General features: G+C 42.8%; 1 protein-coding gene across 4 annotated transcripts in view; it reads right to left on the bottom strand.

Moving 5' to 3' along the window:
• LOC140479840 (biotin-dependent 3-methylcrotonyl-coenzyme A carboxylase beta1 subunit) overlaps positions 1-26,150 on the bottom strand; it is an 84,202-nt gene that overhangs the window by 21,900 nt on the left and 36,152 nt on the right. For all 4 annotated transcript variants that reach the window (XR_011961133.1, XR_011961134.1, XM_072574134.1 and 1 more), the window contains exons 7-8: positions 23,207-23,399; positions 13,300-13,391 (exon numbers count right to left, since the gene is read on the bottom strand). Coding sequence is in view for 2 of the 4 variants with exons in the window: in XM_072574134.1 (XP_072430235.1) it covers positions 13,300-13,391; positions 23,207-23,399 (285 nt within the window). In the remaining 2 variants the exon portion in view is untranslated. The remainder of the gene's footprint in view (positions 1-13,299; positions 13,392-23,206; positions 23,400-26,150) is intronic.

Raw genomic sequence — 26,150 nt, 5'->3', positions numbered from 1 at the left:
GAGTGCTGTTTCATCTACACAAAATATGGTTCTTGCATTTTTGCCTTTTTAGTTCATACACTCTCAAAGAGAGTGCTGTATCAACATTTAAGGAGTGACGTAAACTGAGCTGAAATCCAGGACCATCATGGGTTATCTGATTTTAGGAGAACCAGTTACAAGGTCTAATTTGCTTGCCTGATCCTTATATTATAGCATTATAGAATGTTACATACAGTAGGCTGTTGTTTGGTCCATTCTGCTGGAGCTGGCTCATCAAATAGCTGTCCAATTAGTACTACCTGCTGCCCTTTCACCACTGGCCTGCTACTCTTTTCCCATGCAAGTATTTCTCCAATTTCCTTTTGAAGGTGCTATGATTATGCTTCTATCAGTCTTTCTGATGGAGAGATCCACATCCCACCTTGAACAAAGAAAAATATCTGTTCTTACAACAATAATCTTAAATTTCTGCCTTGAGGTTACTGATCCTTGTGTCACTGGATATGATTTCCCCTTATTTACTCATTAAAATATTGTGAATAACACTATTTAATTTTTCTTCACGTGCTTTGAGGATAGTGACTGTATCTAACCATTGCCCCTTGTCATTCAATGGCATCACCATCACTGAACCCCACACTAACATCCTAGGGTTACCATTAGCCAAAAACTGAGCTGTCAGCCTGATAAGTACTGTAGACACAAGTGTAGGTCAGAGTCAAGTAACTCACCATCTGTTTCCTCAAAGCTTGTTTACTATTTTAAAGGCACAGTCTGGAGTGTGATGGAATATTCTTCACTTTTTGAGTGCTGGTCCAACAACAGTCAAGAAGCATAACAGCATTCAAGGTATAGCAACCCCATCCACCAATTTCACCATTTATGCCCACACCACCAACACACAGAGGCAGCAGTGTTTAAGAGCTGCAAGACTGCAGTAATTCACCAAAACTCTTTTAACGTATCTTTCAAACATGTGACCTCTACCAACCTAGAAGGACAAGAACAGGAGATGTATGGGAGTTTTACCAAATGTAAGTTCCCATCTAGGTCTCTATTCCTTGCCATTCCTTCACTGTCTCTGAATTACACTTTTGTACCTTTCTTCCCAATAGCACCGTGGATGCATCTACACCACAAGACGTGCAGCAGTTCAAAAGGGCAGCTCACTACCACCTGCTGCAGGGTTATGAGTGATGAGCTGGCATAGCAAGTTTGACTTTTAAATATCAGACTATATAATGTAGCTCTCCGGGAGCTTAATTTATTCTAGGTATGATGTATTTTCAAATTCATATTCATTCCACAGCTTCCTTCCATAGACTTTACAATATCCCAAAATGAAACTGAAATGTCTAGCCACTAAATGTTTGCATTTTTCCTCTTATGTAGTTTTGTAATCTTGCCAAATGCAATGTCTTACATTTGGAAATCGATAACTTGAATTTATGTAATGCCTTTCACATCTTGAAGCTGTCTTTAGGAAGTAATTATCTCCTAATTTTTTGACAGTTTTATATTAATTAAAATTCCACAATTTTTTTGGAATAAACGTATATTGTGCTCCGTATGCCTCCTGGTTTCTTGGTCAAAAGGATTACCATTCCCAAAACAACAGCTGACATCATTGGCTTCTTTTCAAGTATGAAGCAAATGGATGAATTTTGGCAAGCTATCACGTTATTGAATGCTAAATGTCATCTTGCACTCAACTATTGTCCTCATTTTCTAGGAATCACTGGATTTCAATTTTGCTACTGAGCATTGGTGGCGGAAGGAGCAACTGCTTGTGGATGTGGTGTCAATCAAATTGGCTGTTTTTCACTGGATTGTGTCAAGTTTCTTGTGTTATTGGAGTTGCACTCATCCAGTCAAGTGGTGAGTATTGCACCATACTCTTGATTTGTGCCATGTAGACGGTGCCAGACTTTGGGGAGTCAGGGGGTGACATTACCACTAAGTAGCCACTGTATTCATATGGGGAGTCTAGTTAAGTTTCTGGTCAATGGTAACCCATAGGATGTTGATAGTGGGGAATGCAGTGATTGTAACACTCTTGAATCTCAAGGGGTGGAAGTTCGATTGTCTCTTATTGGAGACTGTTATTGCCTGGTATTTATGTGGCGTGAATCTTACTTGCCACTTGGCAGCTCAAGCCTGGATATATTGTTGAGTGTAATTATTTTTATACAAAAGTATTGTATAAAAAGAATATTGGTTTGGCTCACCAATATGATATCTAAAATACATAATTAACATGCAGATTTAACTGCAATGACAACTACCTGATAAAAAAATAAGATTACAGATCTCACATTTCCCTATTGGCAGGTCCATATAGGGAAGGAAAGTCTCATGTTTGACCCCAGCCTTTTCAAATTGTCTCACTGTGCAATACTAAAGGTATGAATTAGGCAGCAAGTAACTAGCTGATGCTCCCATTTCTGATCAACGTTTCTTGATTTGCTAAAAGTGGACATATGGAGTCAACGAATGAGTATAAAATTGGACTGAGCTGTGATATTACTATTCACAACTCTCCCCCTGACAGAAATGATGTGCCTAGAGTCACATGAATGCAATCATGAAATTAGCAGAAAGTCAACAGCTTAAGGGATGAGACAACAGCACTGTGTGAAAATATTTGTAAAGTTTGCTCGCTGAGCTGATAGGTTTATTTTCAGATGTTTTGTCACTAGGCTGGGTAACATCTTCAGTGAGCTTCCGTTGAAGTGCTGGTGTTCTGTCCCACTTTCTGTGTGTGTGTCTTGGTCTGTTAAGGTGGGTGATATCATTTCCGGTTCTTTTTCCTCAGAGGTTGGTAATTGAGTCCAAATCGATGTGCTTATTGATGGAGTTCTGATTTGAATGCCAGGCCTCTAGGAATTCCCGTGCATGTCGCTGTTTAGCCTGTGCAAGGTTGGATGTGTTGCCCCAGTTGAAGTGATGTCCTTCTTTGTTTGTTAAGATACTAGTGATAGCTGGTCATGTCTTTTGGTAGCCCTGGTCCTTCTAGGGCTTTCCTTTCCTGTGTGTTGAGGGTGTTCCCTTCTTTCTTCCTGATTAGTGTTGATGCTACCGTCTGCCTGATTGTCCGCTGGGTTTCTTCTGTGAGTCCATTGTCTTTCAGGGTAGATTCCAATGCTGCTAGGAAGTCCTTTTTGTCTGCATCTCTGTAGTTGTAGTTCATCCCTCTTACTTGGGCGGCTTTTTCCGTGTCTGTTCGTGGTCAGCCTAACAAATTCTTAATCCAAGCTTCTGAATTGTCTTTGTTGTTCCTTTAATGTGAGCTTGTCCAGTTTTTCTTGTAGGGCTAGTTCTTATTTTGCTTTGGTCTGCTGTTGTTTGATGCTGATGGCTCATTCTAACGTGTTTTGTCCATTCCTGGTCAGTCACGTTGGTGTACAAAGCTTTTGTGCCTAGTGGAAGACTCATTCCACTCCATCGACTCCACCCAAGATTTCCTGAACATCAAAGACACCAAGATAGAAGAAGACAACGTCATGGTCCCCTTCGACATAACGGCCCTATTCACATCAATTAACATCAGCGTGGCCAAAGAAACACTGGCTGCACTACTAGACAAACTAAGGACACAAACCAGACAGCACCAACTCCAGCAGCAAGGACAGCATCCTCAAGCTCACAGACCTTTGCCTTACTATCCACTTCACCTTCAACGACAAGACCTACAAACAGATCAATGGGACACTCAATGGACATAGCCCCACACTCCGGATTCCTCAACCGTTCTAGTATCTTCCATCAGCCTCCAGAACCATTACCCACGCGGCCGCTGCAGCAACCGCCGCCACAAACCATGACGTCACTTCCGCCCCCACCAACCATGCAGCCTCCGTGATCGCCACCCAGACAACCGCCTCCACGATCGCCAGGAAGACCATCGCCAAAAGATTCACGGCCTCCGCGGGGTCAACAGCCACCGGGAACAACACCGTTTCTGCCATAGCCGCAACCATGTCCACCCCTGGAGTTGCCGTCGCCGCATCTACTTCCGCCCCCAGTGACATCACTCACCTGCACAACGACCATGCCGCATGCATCTCCACCTCCACGCCGATCTCCATCCCCATGCCTAACCCCGCCCCCACACCCAACTCCACCCACATGCCTAACCCCACCCCCACTCCCAGCTCCAGTCCCACATCAGGTCCTAGCTTCCAGCCCTGCCGTATTTTCACCATCCCTCCAGACCTCCCCCTCTCTGAGGATGAAAGATCAGTCCTCAGCAGAGGCCTCACCTTCATCCCCCTACGCTCCCAGATTAACGAGTTCAACATGCGGCGAGACATCAAACAATTCTTCCGCCGCCTTCACCTCCACGCCTACTTCTTCAACCAGGATTCTCGTCCACCCTCTGACGACCCCTTCTCCCGCCTCCAACACACCCCATCCACCTGGACACCCCGTGCTGGCCTCTTACCTGCCCTCGATCTCTTCATAGCCAACTGCCGCCGCGACATTAACCGCCTCAACCTGTCCACCCCTCTTACTCATTCCAACCTCTCACCCTCGCAATGTGCAGCCCTCCACTCCCTCCGCTCCAACCCCAACCTCACTATCAAACCGGCAGACAAGGGAGGCGCGGTGGTAGTTTGGTGCACCGATCTTTACACCGCTGAGGCTAAACACCAGCTCGCGGACACCTCCTCCTACAGCCCTCTTGACCATGACCCCAGCTCCCACACCTCATTACCTCAGGGAATCTCCCATCCACCGCCTCCAACCTCATAGTCCCACAACCCTGCACCACCCGTTTCTACCTCCTGCCCAAAATCCACAAACCAGACTGCTCCAGCCGACCCATTGTCTCAGCCTGCTCCTGCCCCACCAAACACATCTCTGTATACCTCGATACAGTCCTGTCCCCCTTAGTTCAAGAACTTCCCACCTACGTTCGGGACACCACCCACGCCCTCCACCTCCTCCATGATTTTCGCTTCCCTGGCCCCCATTGCCTTATCTTCACCATGGACATCCAGTCCCTATACACCTCCATCCCCCATCACGAAGGACTCAAAGCCCTCCGCTTCTTCCTTTCCTGCCGTACCAACCAGTACCTTTCCACTGACACCCTCCTTCTACTGACTGAACTGGTCCTCACTCTGAACAACTTCTCTTTCCAATCCTCCCACTTCCTCCAAACCAAAGGAGTAGCCATGAGCACCCACATGGGCCCCAGCTATGCCTGCCTCTTCATCGGATATGTGGAACAGTCCATCTTCCGCAGCTACACTGGCACTATACCCCACCTTTTCCTCCGCTACATCGATGACTGTATCGGCGCTACCTCGTGCTCCCACGAGGAGATTGAACAGTTCATCCACTTTACTAACACCTTCCACCCCGACCTCAAATTTACCTGGACCGTCTCAGACTCCTCCCTCCCCTTCCTCGACCTCTCCGTTTCTATCTTCGGGCGACCGACTCAACACGGACATTTATTACAAACTGACCGACTCCCACAGCTACCTAGATTACACCTCCTCCCACCCTGGCCCCTGTAAAAACGCCATCCCATATTCCCAATTCCTTCGCCTCCGCCGCATCTGCTCCCAGGAGGACCAATTCCAATACCAAACAACCCAGATGACCTCCTTCTTCAAAGACCGCAATTTCCCCTCAGACGTGGTTGACGATGCTCTCCACCACAACTCCTCCATTTCCCACTCCTCCGCCCTTGAACCCCGCCCCTCCAATCGCCACCAGGACAGAACCCAATTGGTCCTCACCTACCACCCCACCAACCTCCAGATACATCGTATCATCCTTCGTCATTTCCGCCACCTCCAAACAGACCCACCACCAAGGGTATATTTCCCTCTCCTCCCCTATCAGCATTCCGGAAAGATCACTCCCTCTGTGACTCCCTCATCAGGTCCACACCCCCCATCAACCCAACCTATACTCCCGGCACCTTCCTCCGCAACTGCAAGAAATACAAAACTTGCGCCCACACCTCCCCCCTCACTTCCCTCCAAGGCCCCAAGGGATCCTTCCATATCCGTCACAAATTCATCTGCACCTCCACACACATCATTTACTGCATCCACTGCACCTGATGTGGCCTCCTCTACATTGGGGAGACAGGCCGCCTACTTGCGGAACGTTTCAGAGAACACCTCTGGGACACCCGCACCAACCGCCCCGTGGCTGAACACTTTAAGTCCCCTCCCACTCCACCAAGGACAAGCAGGTCCTTGGCCTCCTCCATCGCCAGACCATGGCAACACAACGCCTGGAGGAAGAGCGCCTCATCTTCCGCCTAGGAACCCTCCAACCACAAGGGATGAATGCAGATTTCTCCAGCTTCCTCATTTCCCCTCCCCCCACCTTATCTCAGTCCCAACCCTCGGACTCAGCACCGCCTTCTTGACCTGCAATCTTCTTCCCGACCTCTCCGCCCCAACCCCCTCTCTGGCCTATCACCCTCACCTTAACCTCCTTCCACCTATCGCATTCCCAATGCCCCTCCCCCAAGTCCGTCCTCCCTACCTTTTATCTTAGCCTGCTTGGCACACCTTCCTCATTCCTGAAGAAGGGCTTATGCCCAAAACGTCGATTCCCCTGCTCCTTGGATGCTGCCTGACCTGCTGCGCTTTTCCAGCATCACATTTTTTTAAATCAATGGGACGCTCATGTGATCACCAATACCAGGATTCTTAGCAGAAGCAGCGATGCAGGGACTAAAACAAACAGTCCTCCCCACGATTCAATCCAAACTTTGGGTCCACTATGTGGATGACATCTTTGTCATCATGAAACGGAACAAATTAGTGGGACCCTACAACATCCTTATGGCATAAATTTCACCAAAGAGGAAGAGAACAACAGGCACCCTTTCCTAGAATACGTAGTGGAAGGTAAGTCCCAGGAGAACTGCAGACCAGTGTCTACAGGAAAGCAACACACACTGACCAGATACTCAACTACAGGAGCAATCATTCCAACACCCACAAACGGAGCTGCATCAGGATATTATTTAAACAGGCCACAGCACGCTACAGCACCCAGGAACTATGAGCAGCTGAAGAAAAATACTAATACAGCGAGTACCCGATAAACACAATCTGCTGATTCTTAAACAGCAAACCCAAACAAGCAGACACAACACGCCCAGACACTCTAGCCACACTACCATACATCACAGACATCTTGGAGAGGACTACCAGACTACTCCAACCACTTGGTATCATGGTAGCCCACAAACCTACCAATACACTGAAACAGCTACTGATGAACTTAAAGGACCCTGTATCAACAAGCAGCAAATCGAATGTCATATACAAAATACCCTGCAAGGACTGTAACAAACACTACATTGGACAGGCAAGCAGCAAAATAGCCACCAGGATACACGAGCACCAACTAGCCACCAAAAGACATGACCAGCTATCACTGGTATCCTTAAAAACAGATAAAGGAGGACACCACTTCAACTGGAATAACACATCCATTCTAGGACAGGCTAAACAGAGACATGCATGGGAATTCCTGGCATTCAAACCAGAACTCCATCAATAAGCACATCAATTTGAACGCCATTTACCAACCTCTGAGAAAAATAACCAGAAATGATATTACCCACTTGAACAATCCAAGACTCATTCCACTCCATCCACTCCACCCAAGATTTCCTAAACATCAAAGACACCAAGATAGAAGAGGACAACGTCATGGTCCCCTTCAACGTAACAGCCCTATTCACTTCAATTAACAGAATTTACAGATTGGGACAGAACACCAGCACTTTATCGGAGGCTCATTGATGACGTTATCGACCATGGTGACAAAACATCTGAGAACAAACCGACCAGCTCAGTGAGCAAACCTACAACCTGAACCTCAACCTGAGTGTGACAAATCGTCTCAAAAGTCGGATTTGCAAAGACAAATATTTAAAAATTATGACAAATCACAGTTATTAGTTGCACCATCAAAATCTTTTAAAGAATACTTTCCATAAAGATGAGAAATCACTAGAAAGTAATTTCAACTAGGTAATGGCAGTGCTAAGAATTACATCAGCATTATCCAGTGCAATTTGTTTTCCCTAGCAAGCATTGTATATGCTTTATGCTTTGCTGTTAAAAGCCACCACAATGAAAAAAATAATACCACATTAGAAGAAACATATTTGTTTCAGCCTAGTCCTAATAATCCATTTTGGAGTTCTGTCAATCTAACTTTGTACGCAACCAGGGAATTATAATCGGTTTAAACTAATTAACCATGGTTCATGAAGTCTGGCGTTTAATTCTGGAGATTAGATCCTCTACTAATTATCAAAGGTTCATTATCTTATGGAACATTTTGCTCTTATCAAACACAATCCTAAATTATTACACAAGCTTTCATTTGTTGAGAAATTAAGGTGAAGGGCCAGGGTCCACAGTGCTGGTCGAAAAACATTGTAAAAAGACAAGATTTTTTTTAAAAAGTTATAACGAGGTACCAAATCAGAGTTTCAAAAGCCTGAGACTTAAAAAAACGTCAAAGTCAGGAATTCCAGTTTTAGGCAAAATAAAAGTGGTAGTATGAGTCTTAAATTCAATACAGTAGGATATTAGGAAGTTCAAGAAGTATTGTGTATTTCATGGGCTTAAGAAGTTTTCAAGGACTATTTTGTGATTTTTTGTGCGTTGCTTTTTAGTTTTCACTCACACTAATTTACTAAGCCATGCAGATTCATAGTAACAAAACCTCCAACATCTATGTTGACATATGGGGTTTGTGAGCTCTCACAGAGGCAGTATTAGAACAATTCTTCAATCTCATCCAAAATCATCACCTGCTTTTAAACTTAAAGCCATAATAGACAAGAAGTGTATTAATTTCTGAGACACTGCAATAGTTAAATTGGTACAAGACAACACATCTTAATTAGCAATCATTTTTTTAAAAATAATCACCACACACCCAGAAACAAAATGCCATCACACTAAACACGCTTTGCAAAGACTAGCGAGGTCAGAGGAAATACATAACCATTATAAGTGCACAAAGTTAAAAAATTGTCACTGAGCAGTTACTATATATTGGATCCCCAATCTCAGATTTAAATTTAATCATTGATACTGTGTATTTTCTCCCATGTATTAGCACCTGAACTTAAGCAGCCTTAAGGAAGGCATTCCACGTTCCCAACCATATCCCACCTCACACAATTCTCACAGACTCCCTTTCTCTCCACCCAACTCACTGCACTTCCCTTCCCCTCCCCTACCCTCCAGTATCCCAATTCCAGTCCAACACAACAACTCAAGTTTGTCTGGCTCACAGTACGACCTCTCACCTTCTTGCTGCCCCTTCAGTCACAGGCTGTTTCTCTCCCACATAAGACAGAAAAGCCAGTGCTCGTGCAAGCAGCTCCTTTGAATCTTACCATTATTTTGATGGCTCCCGTAACAAATTCACCTGCCCTATTTATCTGAATGCTGATAAACACAGAGACTATGAGGGATAGGCTATTCGGTCCTTCAAGCTTGCTCTGCCACTCAATATGATATGGCTGATCCTCTATCTCAATGGCATATTCCCTTGTTCTCTCCATACCCCTTGATGACTCAAATATATACATTTTTCTCTTACTTGAATATATTCAGTGACTTGGCTTCCACAGCCTTCTGTGGTAGAGAATTCCACAGGTTCGCTACACAGGCTACACTACACTAGTGGTTAGCACTGCTGCCTCACAGCGCTAGAGACCCGGGTTCAGATCCCGCCTCGGGCAACTGTCTGTGTGGAGTTTGCACATTCTCCCCGTGTCTGCGTGGGTTTCCTCCCACAGTCTAAAGATGTGCAGGTTAGGTGAATTGGCCATGCTAAATTGCGCGTAGTGTTAGGCGAAGGGGTAAATGTAGGGGAATGGGTCTGGGTGGGTTGCTCTTCGGAGGGTCGGCGTGCACTTGTTAGGCCGAAGGGCCTGTTTCCACACTGTAAGTAATCTAATCTAATCTAATCTACTTTCTGTGGAATAAATGCTTCCTCGGCATAGTTCTAAATGGCTGACCCTGTATATTGAGACTCAGTCCTCTGGTTCTAGACTTCCCAACAAGGGAAAACAACCTCCCTGCATCTAGTGTATTTCAAGTTACAGAAAAAAAGGATTCAATGTTCAAAGGAGCAGAGACTACACTAATTTTGTTAAAGAGAAAGACATGAATAATTGCAACAAAAATCAGGAGGTAGAATAAAATGATTTTTCCATAACATTATTTTCCTGCATCCTCACCTTGTCCAAAAGTGACAATAGACAATAGGTGCAGGAGTAGGCCATTCTGCCCTTCGAGCCTGCACCACCATTCAATATGATCATGGCTGATCATCCTTAATCAGGATCCTGTTCCTGCCTTATTTCCATAACCTCTGATTCCACAATCCTTGAGAGCTCTATCCAACTCTTTCTTAAACGAATCCGGAGACTGGGCCTCCACTGCCCTCTGGGGCAGAGCATTCCACACAGCCACCACTCTCTGGGTGAAGACGTTTCTCCTCATCTCTGTCCTAAATGGCCTGCCCCTTATTTTTAAGCTGTGTCCTCTGGTTCGGGACTCACCCATCAGTGGAAACATGTTTCCTGCCTCCAGAGTGTCCAATTCTTTAATAATCTTATATGTCTCAATCAGATCGCCTCTCAGCCTTCTAAACTCCAGGGTATACAAGCCCAGTCACTCCAATCTTTCAACATAAGATAGTCCCGCCATTCCAGGAATTGACCTTGTGAACTTACACTGTACTCCCTCAATAGTGAGAATGTCTTTCCTCAAATTGGCGACCAGAACTGCGCACAATATTCCAGGTGCGGTCTCACCAGGGCCCTGTACAGCTGCAGAAGAACCTCTTCGCTTCTATACTCAATCCCTCTTGTTATGAAGGCCAGCATGCTATTAGCTTTCTTCACTACCTACTGTACCTGCATGCTTGCTTTCATTGACTGGTTTACAAGAACACCCAGATCTCTCTGTACTGCCTCTTTACCTAACTTGACTCCATTTAGGTAGTAATCTGCCTTCCTGTTCTTGCCACAAAAGTGGATAACCATACACTTATCCACATTAAACTGCATCTGCCATGCATCTGTCCACTCACCTAACCTGTCCAGGACACCCTGTAATCTCCTAACATCCTCCTCACATTTCACCCTGCCACCCAGCTTTGTATCATCAGCAAATTTGCTAATCTTACTATTAATACCATCTTCTATATCATTAATATATATTGTAAAAAGCTGCGGTCCCAGCACTGATCCCTGCGGCACACCACTGGTCACCGCCTGCCATTCCGAAAGGGAGCCGTTTATCATTACTCTTTGTTTCCTGTCAGCCAACCAATTTTCAATCCAAGCCAGTACTTTGCCCCCAGTATCATGCACCCTAATTTTGCTCACTAACCTCCTATGTGGGACTTTATCAAAGGCTTTCTGAAAGTCCAGGTACACTATATCCACTGGATCTCCCTTGTCCATCTTCAGAGTTACATCCTCAAAAAATTCCAGAAGATTAGTCAAGCATGCTTTCCCCTTCATAAATCCATGCTGACTCTGACCTATCCTGTTACTACTATCCAGATGTATCGTAATTTTATCCTTTATAATTGACTCCAGCATCTTTCCCACCACTGAGGTCAGACTAACTGGTCTATAATTTCCTGCTTTCTCTCTCCCTCCTTTCTTAAAAAGTGGGACAACATTAGCCACCCTGCAATCTGCAGGAACTGATCTTGAATCTATCGAACTCTGGAAAATAATTACCAACGCATCCACGATTTCTTGAGCCACCCTGGGATATAGACCATCAGACCCCGGGGACTTATCAACCTTCAGACCTAACTGTCTCTCCAACACCAATTCCTGGCAAATATAAATTCCCTTCAGTTCAGGTCCTTCAGCCACTGTTACCTCAGGGAGATTGCTTGTGTCTTCCCCAGTGAACACAGATCTGAAGTACCAATTCAACTCTTCAACAAGGTGTGCCTCAAACGTGGCAGCAATACTTAAGCTGTGGATGGAAACTAGACCTTTGCTACTAAAAAGAAAAAAAAAAGTCTCATATTTGCTCTACTGTTAATGGCTTCTTCCAGCTGAGTACAGAGAAGATGCAGAGAAGATATTTGTTGTCAACAGGTGAGGAAGGACCAATAGCTGTAGATCAGATAAGCAAAAGACATGAGAAAACCTTGACATTGATTTTTACTCTAGTCGGTAGACAGAACACGCACCAGCTGTTGCCTAAAACAACCTTGGTCCTTTTAAACAGTCAGAGTTTATTACTGTGCCACCAATGAACTGCAGACACCAAACTGATGCCCCAATACTCCTTGCTAGATCTGAGCTGCTACGACAACAAATCACCCAGAATAAACAGCACAGTAGAAAGGTAAGTCAGGAGTGGCATGATTGATCATGGAGAGGAAAAATACTAAGCGGGTTATTCACCAACATCTTTCTTATGGCAGGCCAGCACCTTCTGGCCCCACAAAAAAGAATTTATTTAAATTTTCTGGAAATCATCTTTTTCCTCTTCCCACTTGGTTCACCTGAGTAGAGTATGCATGGCACATGTTCTGTCCAGCTGTTCCTCTAAGTGGCGCAGATAGAGACTCTGATTTTCATATCGTAATGAGGCTCCTGTCTAATTCAGATTTAGGTTCCAGTAGAAGATGTTCAGCAGAGGTCCCCAGCAAATAAGCTAGTGGTGTGGAAATGGCATAGTGAGTTGTGCACAGTTGTCTTATTTTGGCTGCAACCCTGAATTGGTGGGACCGACACAGTTACATCCAAGTGAATTAAAGTAGGCTCTACTGGACACCAGCTGAAACTACACTGGGAAGCTAATTCCATCCATGAGGAAACAAATTCCTTACTTATTTATTAACTGTAGTTATTATGCGACAAGTGGTCATTTCCTGTTTAAGTTCAGGCAGTGACTGTGCCTCTTCGAATCCAGGATTTATACTCATTTCATACGTCACTGTTTGGGCAAACAATGTGCTGAACACAAGCCTGTGGATACTTTCAAGTGGAAATCACTGGCTGAATTTTTTTTCCCTCCTCTTCTGTAGCCCAGTGATGCTGAGATTAACTGTACTAACTGTAAACATTAAATGAACAGAAATTATTTAATTAGATAGTCAGCTTGAATCATAGATATCTGGTCAATACGAGATGCATCTCTTACTGTTAAGAAAATAACTAAAAATAAAAGTCAGTGTCTATCAAGTTTCAATGTCGTATGCAAACTATTCTACTAAGCTTCTACACTTTCTTTTAAAAGTATAAAATCTATCATTTCTCACCCTTTAATCTGAGCGAAACCAGTTACCAGCGTGGTTCCATATAATGCTTTGAACTCCAGAAACTTACTTCCATCTGTCAAACGACTCAGAACCTATAAAATATTAAAATAACTTTAAAATAAATAGTTAATTCTTCAGAGACATGTTCGATGTATAAAAAAATGAGGTTTCAACTAATCAAAATTAATAGTGGAAAATAAATTGTTCTATTATATTCATTATCTTTAGATGCAGGATGTAAAAAAAAAATGGAGGCAAAATGGAGCACGTCCACAATGCTTAAGACATAATATTCAGTTTATCCACTTATACCAAAATATCAGCATGGGAAAAGTTTATACAAGATCTTGAAAATCAGATTGTGTATCTTGAGCAGAATACTACAATGCTTGCTTCTTGGACTATATTTAGTGAAATGGTTTAGTCCACTCTTGTGCTATTCATGCAACTCTTGTTTCAACTGTACAGTGAGCTAACCTTTACAGAGCAACTGTTAACTTCTAGTCCTGATCATAGCCAGTGACATGTACACAGGCTGTGATATTCTTCACGACCATTAGCCCCTTGCCATCTCAACTCGCATATGTTGCGGAGGTGGCGACACTAAGTAAAACTAAAATTCACTGGAAAGTGAACATTCCAGATATATAAACAGAAATAAAATGGAGCTATAAAAGGTTTGTGACTGCAGCTGATTCCAAACATCCCATGTAGATTTTTACTAAAGGTAGAGTAATGATATTAAAAAAATCCATAACTTATTAGAAAATTAATGTTTTGTTCAAGAGAAAAGAAAGTGCAAGAACTAAAGTTCTGAAGTGTTAACTCTGTCCCTCTCTCCACAGATGCTGTCAGACCTGCTGAGTTACTCCAGCATTTCCTGTTTTTACGCAGGAAATGACTGGATGCGATTTTAAGTTGATTCATTGAGTGAAAGCAGGTACAGGAATCAAAATTGCTGTTCAATACTCACTGTCCATTTACTCGCACATTCAACTGGTGAGCCGAGGTACCAGCCTAAAATATTACAGCTCCTACAATTTCTAGAGGATAACTGTATTAACACATTCATCTGGATGAATTTTTGACCAAGAGCTGGGAAAGGTATGTGCTATGCATCTTTCATCCATTTAAATTTAATGGAATATGAGGCTCCAAAATGAAAAGCAAAGAATTATTTTTTTGAGATTAGCAGAAGCATATGCCCGCCTCTCACCTCAAAAAAGAATACCTTTGGGATCAAGACCTCTGTAAACTCTCTGCCTTTACAAATAGAATCCATCTTCCTGATTTTGCTGCCTGCCAGCCTTAACTGTCCACTGCATGTTGTGCTGGAATGCCTGCAATTTCTGCATCCGGAATTAAAATCCACCCATTTTCACACAGTAATGCTCCATACTATTTGAATTAGTGCCTTCACTAAAACATTTCTTTTATAAATACAATGTAAAAATTAATATGAAATGTACCTGAGAGTATATTTATATTCGTGATCGTGTAATTCTGGTTATCGCAGACAGTGAGCAAGAAACCTTCTGACAATAAACAGGAGATAAAAAGAAAATACTGACCCCTGCTGAGGAAAATGTGAATTTCTGGACGTCAGATACTGACGAGCTATGATAACTCAGTCTAAAAAACTGCTAACGCTCAATTGCTAGGCTCACACATGAACATGAGCACTTAGATAACAGACTTCTCAATTATGAGTTTACTCAGCTTTGACAGTAAGATTGCAAATTGTACACCTAGTTCCGCATCTCCAATACCCCTGTTTTATCCGTACAAAAGACTTGGCTTTCTCCAATAGGCCTCTTGGGCATTAACTTATAGAATCATCGAATCTCCAGAGTGTGGAAAGAGGCTATTTAGCCCTTCAAGTCTGCACTGACCCTCTGAAGAGCATCCTACCCAGATTCAGACCCTCACCCTATCCTCGTAACCTCACATTTACCATATGTAGACTAATCCACCTGGCCTATACACCTCTGGACACTGCGGGGCAATTTAGTATGGCCAATCCACCTTCTGGCAGGTAGATTTGCCACTGCAACACAGCTGCGCATAAACTAAATAGCGGGGGGGAGGGGGCAAACTGGAAATTTCAGAAGGAAGTTAAAGGGAAATTTAGAACAAGAGAAGTCAGGAAAGACAATGGAATCAATGGAGCAGAAAACTCAAAAAAGGATCATGCTGTAAGGTCAAGTGAAATAGGGATCGATAGGAAGGGTGAGGGGAGTAACAAATTTAAAATATTATATATGAATGCACGAAGCATTAGAAATAAGGAGGATGATCTTGAGGCTCATTTGGAAATTGGCAGTTACGATATTGTGGGGATAACTGAGACGTGGTTTCAAGTGGGCAGGGCCTGGGAAATGAATATTCAAGGCTATACGTGCTATCGTAAGGACAGACTGACTGGCAGCGGGGGTGGGGTGGCCCTGTTGGTAAGGAATGATATTCAGTCCCTTGCGCGGGGGACCTAGAATCAGAGGATGTAAAGTCAGTATGGATAGAGCTGAGAAATTCTAAGGGTAGAAAGACCCTAATGGGAGTTATCTACAGGCACCCAAACAGTAGCCTGGATGTAGTGTGTAGGTTGAATAAGGAGCTGAAATTGGTCTGTTGCAAAGATATTAGTACAGTTGTTATGGGGGATTTCAACATGCAGGTAGACTGGGAGAATCAGGATGGTACTGCACCCCAAGAAAGGGGGTTTGTGGAGTGCCTCCGAGATGGATTCTTAGAACAGCTTGTGCTGGAGCCTACCAGGGAGAAAGCAATTCTGGATCTGTTGTTGTGCAACGAACCAGATTTGATCAGGGACGTCGAAGTAAAGGAGCAATTAGGAGGTAGTGATTACTATACAATAAGCTTTAATCTGCAGTTTGAAAGGGAGATCGGTAGAATCGGAAGTGACAATATTTCAGCTGAATAAGGGGAACTATGGAGCTATGAGGGAAGAGCTGGCCAAAGTTTAATGGTGCAATACCCTAGCAGGGATGGCAGTGGAACAACAATGGCAGGTATTTCTGGGTATAATGCAGAAGATGCAGGATCAGTTCGTTCCAAAAAGGAAGGAAGATCCTAAGAGGAGGCAGGGGTGGCCGTGGCTGACGAGGGAAGTTAAGGACCATATAAAGACCAAAGGGGAAAATGTATAACATAGCAAAGATGAGTGGGAAATCGGAGGACTGGGAAGCTTTTAAAGAACAACAGAGGATAACTAAAAAGGAAATACGCAAAGAAAAAATAAGGTACAGAGGTAAACTGGCCAAAAAATATAAAGGAGGATAGTAAAGGCTTTTTTAGGTATGTAAAAAGAAAAAAAATGGTTTAGACTAAAATTGGGCCCTTGAAGGCAGAAATGGGTGAATTTATTACGGGGAACAAAGAAATGGCAGAAGAGTTGAATTGGTAGTTTAGATCTGTGTTCACTGGGGAAGACATGAGCAATCTCCCAGATGTAATAGTGGCTGAAGGACCTGAACTGAAGGGAATTTATATTAGGCAGGAAATGGTGTTGGAGAGACTGTTAGATCTGAAGGCTGATAAGTCCCCGGGACCTGATGGTCTACATCCCAGGGTACTGAAGGAGGTGGCTCGAGAAATCATGGATGAATTGGTGATCATTTTCCAATGTTCTATAGATTCAGGATCAGTTCCTGTGGATTGGAGGGTGGCTAATGTTGTCCCACTTTTTAAGAAAGGAGGGAGAGAGAAAACAGAGAATTATAGACCAGTTAACCTGACCTCAGTGGTGCGAGAAATGCTGGAGTCAATTATAAAGGACGAAATTACGACACATCTGGATAGCAGCAACAGGATAGGTCAGAGTCAGCATGGAGTAATGAAGGGGAAATCATGCTGACTAATCTTCTGGAATGTTTTGACGATGTAACTCTGAAGATGGACAAGGGAGATCTAGTGGATGTAGTGTACCTGGACTTTCAGAAAGCCTATGATAAAGACCCACATAGGAGGTTAGTGAGCAAAATTAGGGAACATGGTATTAGGGGCAAAATACTGACATGGATTGAAAATTGGGTGGCTGACAGGAAACAAAGAGTAGTGATAAACGGCTCCCTTTCGGAATGGCAGGCGGTGACCAGTGGTGTGCCGCAGGGATCAGTGCTGGGACCGCAGCTTTTTACAATGTACATTAATGATATAGATGAAGATATTAAAAGTAATATTAGCAAATTTGCTGATGACACAAAGCTGGGTGGCAGGGTGAAATGTGAGGAGGATGTTAGGAGAATACAGGGTGACCTGGACAGACGAGGTGAGTGGACGGATGCGTGGCAGATGCAGTTTAATGTGGATAAATGTGTGGTTATCCACTTTGGTGGCAAGAACAGGAAGGCAGATTACTACCTAAATGGAATCAAGTTAGGTAAAGGGGCAGTAAAACGAGATCTAGGTGTTCTTGTATATCAGTCAATGAAAGCAAGCATGTAGGTACAGCAGGTAGTGAAGAAAGCTAATAGCATGCTGGCCTTTATAACAAGAGGAATTGAGTATAGAAGCAAAGAGATCCTTCTGCAGCTGTACAGAGCCCTGGTGAGACCGCACCTGGAATATTGTGTGCAGTTTTGGTCTCCAAATTTGAAGAAAGACATTCTGGCTATTGAGGGAGTGCAGCGTATGTTCCCACGGTCAATTCCTGGAATGGTGGGACTATCTTACGCTGAAAGATTGGAGCGACTGGGCTTGTATACGCTTGAGTTTAGAAGGCTGAGAGGGGATCTGATGGAGACGTATAAGATTATTAAAGGATTGGACACTCTGGAGGCAGGAAGCATGTTTCCGCTGATGGGTGAGACCCAAACCAGAGGACACAGTTTAAAAGTAAGGGGTAGGTCACTTAGAACAGAGTTGAGGAGAAACTTCTTCACCCAGAGAGTGGTGGGTGTATGGAATGCTCTGCCCCAGAAGGCTGTGGAGGCTAAGTCTCTGGATACTTTCAAGAAAGAGTTGGATAGAGCTCTTAAGGTTAGTGGAATCAAGGGTTATGGGGATAAGGCAGGAACATGATGCTGATTGTGGATGATCAACGATGATCATAATGAATGGTGGTGCTGGCTCAAAGGGCAGAATGGCCTACTCCTGCACATATTGTCTATAACATACACATTTTGGACTGTGGGAGGAAATTGGAGCACTTGGAGGAAACCTGCGCAGACACGGGAAGAATGTGCAAATTCCACATAGTCACCCAAGGCTGGAATCGAACCCAGGTCCTTGGAGCTGTAAGGCAGCAGTGCTAACTGCTCAATCTTTGTACAAATGGCAAAAGGATTGTCTGTTTGGAATCCAGACATGAGTAAGAGGCCTTCCGAAAGAAATTTCTCGAGATTTTTGATTAGGAACCCACCTCCAGGAATATTGTGCATTTGGGCAAGTTGTACAGGATGACAAGTCAGAATCATGATAAAATGTGAAGGATTTCATAGGCCGCTGGTAGACTTCACAGTTAATTACTGCACAGAGAAATGGTGACTTTGAGGAGCTCCTTCTGAAGAAATTAGGAGATGGGAATTAGATTGATTTGGGAAGATATTCTGCAGGGAGAAAGTGAGGTTTGCAGATGCTGGACGTCAGAATCAAAAAGTATAGTGCTGGAAAAGCACAGCTGGTCAGACAGTATCTGAGGAGCAGGAAAGTCGACGTTCCGAGCATAAGCCCAAGAGGAGAAGGTAGCTGGGAATACGATAGGTAGATGAAGATGGGAGGTGATAGGTCATAGCAGAGGGTGGAGCGGATAGGCGGGAAAGATGATGGACAGGTAGGACAGTTCAAGAGAACGGTGCTGAGTTGGAGGGATGGATCTGGGATAAGGTGGGGGAGAGGGGAGACGAAACTGGTGAAATCAACATTGATCCCATGTGGTTGGAGGGTCCCAAGGCAATAGATGAGGTGTTCTTCCTCCACACGTCGGGTGGCTAGAATCTGACGGTGGAGGAAGCCCAGGACTTATCTGCAGGAACTGCCAATTTTCTTACCAACACCTCTTTCATTAACATTTGTCTAAATGACCTGCTGTTGTCATCACAACGCTCTGCCTATGGCTAGCCTCAAGTTAACTGCTTTCCTCTTCTACATTACAGAGTGCATAGCACCGGCAGGTCTCAAAGACTTCCTGTTGTTTACTCGTCACCTCTAAGCTGTATATGAGCTGCCCATGATGATAGATAGCTAATAGAACGTTCAAAACATCTCTCAATTGTTTCTTGAACTGTATGTCTGTCACTGCTGCACATCAAGACTCTTCCTGGAAAAGACAGAAGAAGCTGAAAGATATCTTAACACCAGCTCAACAGTGTTTTTTTTCATCCAATTTCCCTATTGTGTCCCTATCTCCTGTATCATGACTTATACATTTTTGATTTTACTTGCAGTCATTTAAATACCAAATATTCTATTTGCTCTTGTAAACATTTCCCTTCATTGTCTAAGATTTAATGTTATGCCTTTTCCGTTCTCCTGCATTAATTTAACCCATTCATAGAGTCAGAGATGTACAACTTGGAAACAGACCCTTCGGTCCAACTCATCCATGCCGACCAGATATCCCAACCCAATCTAGTCCCACCTGCTAGCACCTGGCCCATATCCCTCCAAACCCTTCCTAGTCATATACCCAACCGGATGCCTCTTAAATGTTGTAATTGTACCAGCCTCCACCACATCCTCTGGCAGCTCATTCCATACACGTACCACCCTCTGTGTGAAAAAGTTGCCCCTTAGGTCTCTTTTATATCTTTCCCCTCTCACCCTAAACCTACGCCCTCTAGTTCTGGACCCCCCGACCCCAGGGAAAAGACTTTGCCTATTTACCTTATCCATGCCCCTCATAATTTTGTAAACCTCTATAAGATCACCCCTCAGCCTCTGACGCTCCAGGGAAAACAGCCCCAGCCTGTTCAGACTTTCCCTATAGCTCAACTCCTCCAACCCTGGCAACATCCTTGTAAATGTTTTCTCAACCCTTTCAAGTTTCACAACATCTTTCCAATAGGAAGGAGACCAGAATTGCACGCAATATTCCAACAGTGGCCTAACCAATGTCCTGTACAGCCGCAACATGACCTCCCAACTCCTGTACTCAATACTCTGATCAATAAAGGATAGCATATCAAACGCCTTCTTCACTATCCTATCTACCTGTGACTCCACTTTCAAGGAGCTATGAACCTGCACTCCAAGGTCTTTTTATTCGACAAAGAGATTGGGTTGGGATATCTGGTCGGCATGGACTGGTTGGACCGAAGGGTCTGTTTCCATGTTGTACATCTCTATGACTCTATGAATGGGTTGAATTAATGCAGGAGAACGGAAAAGGCATAACGTTAAATTTTAGACATTGAAGGGAAATGTTTACAAGAGCAAATAGAATATTTGGTATTTAAATGACTGCAAGTAAAATCAAGTAAGTGTATAAGTCCTGCTAAGATTTGCTTTCCCAAAATGCAGCACCTCGCATATATCTGAATTAAACTCCATCTGCCACTTCTCAGCTCATTGGCCCATCTGGTCCAGATCCTGTTGCAATTTGAGGTAACCCTCTTCGCTGTCCACTACACCTCCAATTTTGGTGTCACCTGCCAAACTTACCAACTGGACCTCTTATGCACGCATCCAAATCATTCCTTCAACACTCCATGATCTGCCAGCCAATACGTGATTAATTTTGTCAGCTCCACAGTTTTAAAGAGATTTTTAATGTGTCTCATTCTTGCACCCAAATTGCTGGATTAAAATAAAACTTTCCATAGTCTTGTTTTTAACTTCCAATGTATTATGGCATTCAGGCTAAAATTTGACTTACTGAAATGCTGTTTAGTGAACGGTTGGACTAGCAATACAGTTCAAGCCCTAGGATTCTGCATATGCTTTTCTGCATAATGTAGACACAGCTACTCACATTGGGGACTGCTTTGTTTTTGGATTTCAAAAGTAAAACTTCATCACTGCTTTAATGTATAACATTTTGTATTATTTCATATATACGTCTATCAGAAATTTAAACTATCTAGATGAAAGAAAATCAGTACACTTGTCAATAAGTAAAACAGTAAGCAATTTCTTTCCACAATGTATGTTAAGAATCTTCACTTAACTTGCTTAATATTAAAAAAAGTCTAAAACACAAGTCTTGTACAGTAAATGGGTTAAATCCATAGCATCAAGCAGCCTGCCTCTTCCCAGCAAATCTGAATGCCAGAGGTCAAGTTCAATGATTGATTGATTTAAACTCACAATTGCTACATAAAATCCTGCTTCCTTGACTCCTTCAGGCAATGGTGAAGGGAAGGAAGTGTCTCTTGTTACAAGTAGTCAGAAAAGGTTGTGGGGATGAAAGCTAATGCTGGAGGTGGCATAAAAGGCGAGAGTTAGGAACAGGAGTACCAGGGCAGAGTCAACGGGGTGGAGTGGTGGCAGAGTTGGGAACTTTGGGGATATGAGGAGATGACCATGGGGTGGATGAGGTCTGGATGTTGGGAGCCGCCACTGACCAGGACGAGGGCCTTTAAATGGGTCAGTGTTTTGTTGAATTCAACTGGTCCATCCTCTGGGTCCAGAGTGAGGGCATCAGTGTTAGAATGGATGAGTGCAGACCGGCAGGGGGACCTGTCACTAGAGGGCTTGGGGAGAGTTAATGAAGCTCCTCAGTATGCAGGCAAAGGAAGCCTGCAAGAGGTGTGGGAGTGTGGAAGGAAGTTGCAAAGTGGGAAGGACGGGAGGAGAGTACAACAGATCTGAAGGATGAGGAGGAGGATGCAAAATGTACATCAGGGAAGAAAGAAGCTGCAACATGTGTGAGAAGGGAGATGAAGGCTATAATGAGTTGGTGGAGAGGCAAGGTGAAACATTTGGAAATCCAAGGAAACTTCAAATCACAGAGATGATGTATTCCTTGTAAACGAATATGAAAAGTCTAGTTTAACGCTGCACAACTTCAGAAGGGATCATACTTGGAAAAAATTGCAAGTAGATCCTAATGATCTGTAAAGAACCATGTCAATTGTTAAATTTATTTCGGAGATTGAGATGCAACAATTAGAGTCATAATTACCTGGTTAAGATGTTCCAGCTTTCTGCTTGTGCAATCAAAATGCAAGAACTATGACCACAGCAGTACCCATTTGTATTGAAAATACTACTTTTTGAAAAAAGAACTTCTAGAACTAATTAATTCATTCATCTCAATGTGTGTTTTGAATCAAGCCGGCAGAAGACCATTATCTCCTTCCCTCCTAAAGTTGATGATTCTAGGCATGAAGATCCATGGGATTCTCCCTCAGGTCCTCCATTTTTCAGGGATTTCTATTGCTCTCTTCCTGAAATTACAGGTGGACAACTCCTATGGATATCCTCCATCATGTCAACGTTTGTCACAAGAGAAAGTATTGCTCATATGCCCAATTCTGTTCCCATGAACCAGCTACACATGCACTTTTCAGCAATGTGTCACTAATTACTAACAATCAGGAGCAAAAACTCAAGCTGATTTTTTTTTTTCCATTTCCAAGACAAAGCTAATTAAAATGATCCAACTCCTGATCTAACCATCTTAGTACATACCAGACATTGAATCTAGCATTCAAGTGCTTATGGCGAAAGTGAGGACTGCAGATGCTAGAGATCAGAGTCTAGATTAGAGTGGAGCTGGAAAAGCACAGCAAGCCTCATTCCTGATGAGGGGCTTTTGCCCAAAACGTCAATTTTCCTGCTCCTCGGATGCTACCTGACCTGCTGAGCTTTTCCAGCACCACTCTAATCTAGATTCAAGTGCTTCTGTCTCAGTAGATATCATGCATGCTACAAAAGCAAGGGAAGACACTGCACTGATGCTTCGAGACTTACATGACTAAGTAATTGCAGGTATTTCAAAACTAACCAGTTTAACATTTAATGTATGTGCATAATCCCTTGGAGCAAGACCATTCAGTTCTTCAGCTGCAAAACGAGGCTCTTCAAAGTCAGATATCTTGTTTGATGGAATATCAAGATTTAAAGTAGCGATAATATTTCTGACACATTCATATGCTTCTTCCTCTGTAGCTGCAAAATGATCAATGCATCCGCTAATCCTGAAAAACAGAAACATCACCAGTTTTACAATAGTCTAGGTGGAATGATAAGTTTAAGGCTGTTGAGCAACAGGAGAGAGAATTCCTGCATCCAAAGTACCTGCATCAAAAGCATGGTGTTGAGGTTTCCAGTTGTTGGTAGGAAAGGCAGGAATAGATTGTAAAACACATTTCTCTACCATGTCACAGAAATCTGTACATTGTAAGTTAGAGCACTGCTTCACCCTAACCTCTACAGTGGTGAGCTGAAAAGTTATGAAAGGAATGGTAAGCCAGTTACTGATCACCACACCAAGTATTCTCTGGAGTACACTTATTTAAAACATCACTATGTTTGGTCCTTCAAAGGTTTAAAAAAGCAGAGATAACTGAGAAAACTCAGAAAGTATGGTTACAGTCTAGACAGGCTATAAATGAAGAGAATAGGAAGGTACAAAGTATACATTGTATACTACAGTAATGATATATCTAGCAATGAAATAAGGCAACGGCTTAGTGGTATTATTGCTGGACTGTTAATTCAGAGATCTAGGAAATGTTCTGGAGACCTGGGTTCAAATTCCACCACTGCAGATGATGGAATTTGAAGTCAACAAAAATATGGAATTAAAGTGTCTAATGATGACCATGAAGCCATTGTTGATTGTCGGAAAAATCCATTTGGTTCACTAACTAGGGAAGGAAATTGCCATCCTCATCTGGTCTAGCCTGACCCCAGAGTAATGTGGTTGACTCTTAACTGCCTGTGGCAAATTAGGCTTGGGCAATAAATGCTGGCATCCCATGAATGAGTAACAGTAAAAAAAGGTCATTTGGTCCAACAGGTCCATGCTTGCCCTTAAATGTTTTTGCACTGGTTTCCTCAAATACTTCATGTAGTCGCATGTTGTTCATACTAACCATTCTCTAGGTGAAGAAACTTCAATTCCCTATTGGATTTATTCATGACCGCAGCACAGTATAAAATATATTAATATAAATATAGTGCAGTGTTATGGACTGGACTAAACCCCCTTCAAATACATCAAGTTATCTTTTTCTTATTCAAAGGCAAATTAAGATGCTGTGTTCTTGATGTAATTCGGCTGGACACTACCTAACTTTAAGCAAAACACACATAATTCTTACTCTACAGTTAAAATACAAACAAAAGAAAGAATTGATATAACTTTACCTTTACTGGAAAACCTAACAGAACAATAGATTAGTTAACTACTAAACAGCAACTGTTGCGGTATAGTAACATCCCATAAAGACACTGTTGGCGAAGACACATTCAGTAAAATAGATTGTCTCAGATTCAATGTTTCTCCAGCCCAGGAGGAAAGAACATCAACAGAAAATTCTAACAGGGAGAGAGAATTCAAGCACTTTGTTGTAGAAGGGAAACACATATGGCAGCTTCAAAACCCAAACAACTACTGAAAGCGAAACTAAAACCCTGGTTCCATGTGAGCCTGACTCCAACCATTCATGCTGCTTCTATTGTTCCAACTTTAAAACAAAACCCAAGGCCTCAGAAGCTGTTTACTTTACTGGCTTGGTACTTCTGTCTCAGCCTCGTTTCATAAAAAAGGACAAAATACACATCTTAATTCCACAGTATTGTCACAATAGTAATATAGCATAAAATAGTAACTTGAGATTTTAATGGCTGGATTCAGAGTTTTTGGACTGACTTTTGAAAAACAAAGGCATTTTACTGACACAAAAGACACCAATTCACATTAAAATGGCTGCCAGTCGCATCACTCTGGGCTACATTCTAGTTAATGGTGACACAGAGCATAGGAAGATCGCCAGAAACAACAGACCTTGAAGTGATGCTGATAACAACTTCTTGCCTCAAAAGTAATGGAGATTCAGTGCGTAACTGGACAATTTACTGTGACCATGAAACCATAGTTAAGAAGACATACAGACATGAACTATCAAAAACTACTTTTTGGAATGTACAATGAAGTTTTGTAGCTCTGTTAGGGAGAAGTCACATGACCAATGAAGTTATGTATGGAAGTCTGGACTGGGAGAGAATATAACAGCAGTGAGGTAAAGCTGCTATCTCTCCCTCCAAACTAACAGCTAAGTATTTTATTTATTGAGTCTTTCCTGATGTCTACATCGCTACAAACAGGCAGAGATTCTTCTGGAAAAGATTATGAGTAAAAGTTTGTACAACAACATTTGCAGAAGGAAAGGTGACAGTCTGGTTACATTTTGATAGACCATTTCAGTGAGGAACTAAAAGCCTGAACAGTACAGCATTATTTTATTTCTCAGGGCATAATTTGGCCAAATTTACTTACGTTTACATTTAATCTGTAATTATGTTAGTGAATGTCAAGTGCATGTGTTGCAATTTTGGACTTTCTTAACCTTTTGATGTTTTTATCCAGGTTGATTTCAGAGAAATAAATTTGAACTCATACTTTGTTAAAAACTCAAAGAACCTGCCTGACTCATCTTTACAATTAGCATATAATGAGCTAACTATTTACATTCATTGTAAAGACCATTGGTTCAAATTTTAAACACACCTATTATAATCAAACAAGGAAGAAAAATAAGGAGGAAAGCTATCTGATTTGTTCTTACCTGGTCGCAAGACGATCTTACATACATGGCTCTTCTTTCTGATATCCCTACAAGTGAAAACATTTTCACTGTATGTACCATTTAGTCTAACTGGTTTGTAGCTGGCTTGTTAGTCACTTCTACCCTGACTTCAAATGTACTAACCTTAATTGTCAT

The sequence above is a fragment of the Chiloscyllium punctatum genome, chromosome 7 (assembly GCF_047496795.1).
Source record: "Chiloscyllium punctatum isolate Juve2018m chromosome 7, sChiPun1.3, whole genome shotgun sequence".
Taxonomy (NCBI): Eukaryota; Metazoa; Chordata; class Chondrichthyes; order Orectolobiformes; family Hemiscylliidae; genus Chiloscyllium; species Chiloscyllium punctatum.
Note: the sequence above shows the minus strand (reverse complement) of the source record. Positions and strands in the feature narration are given on the sequence as shown.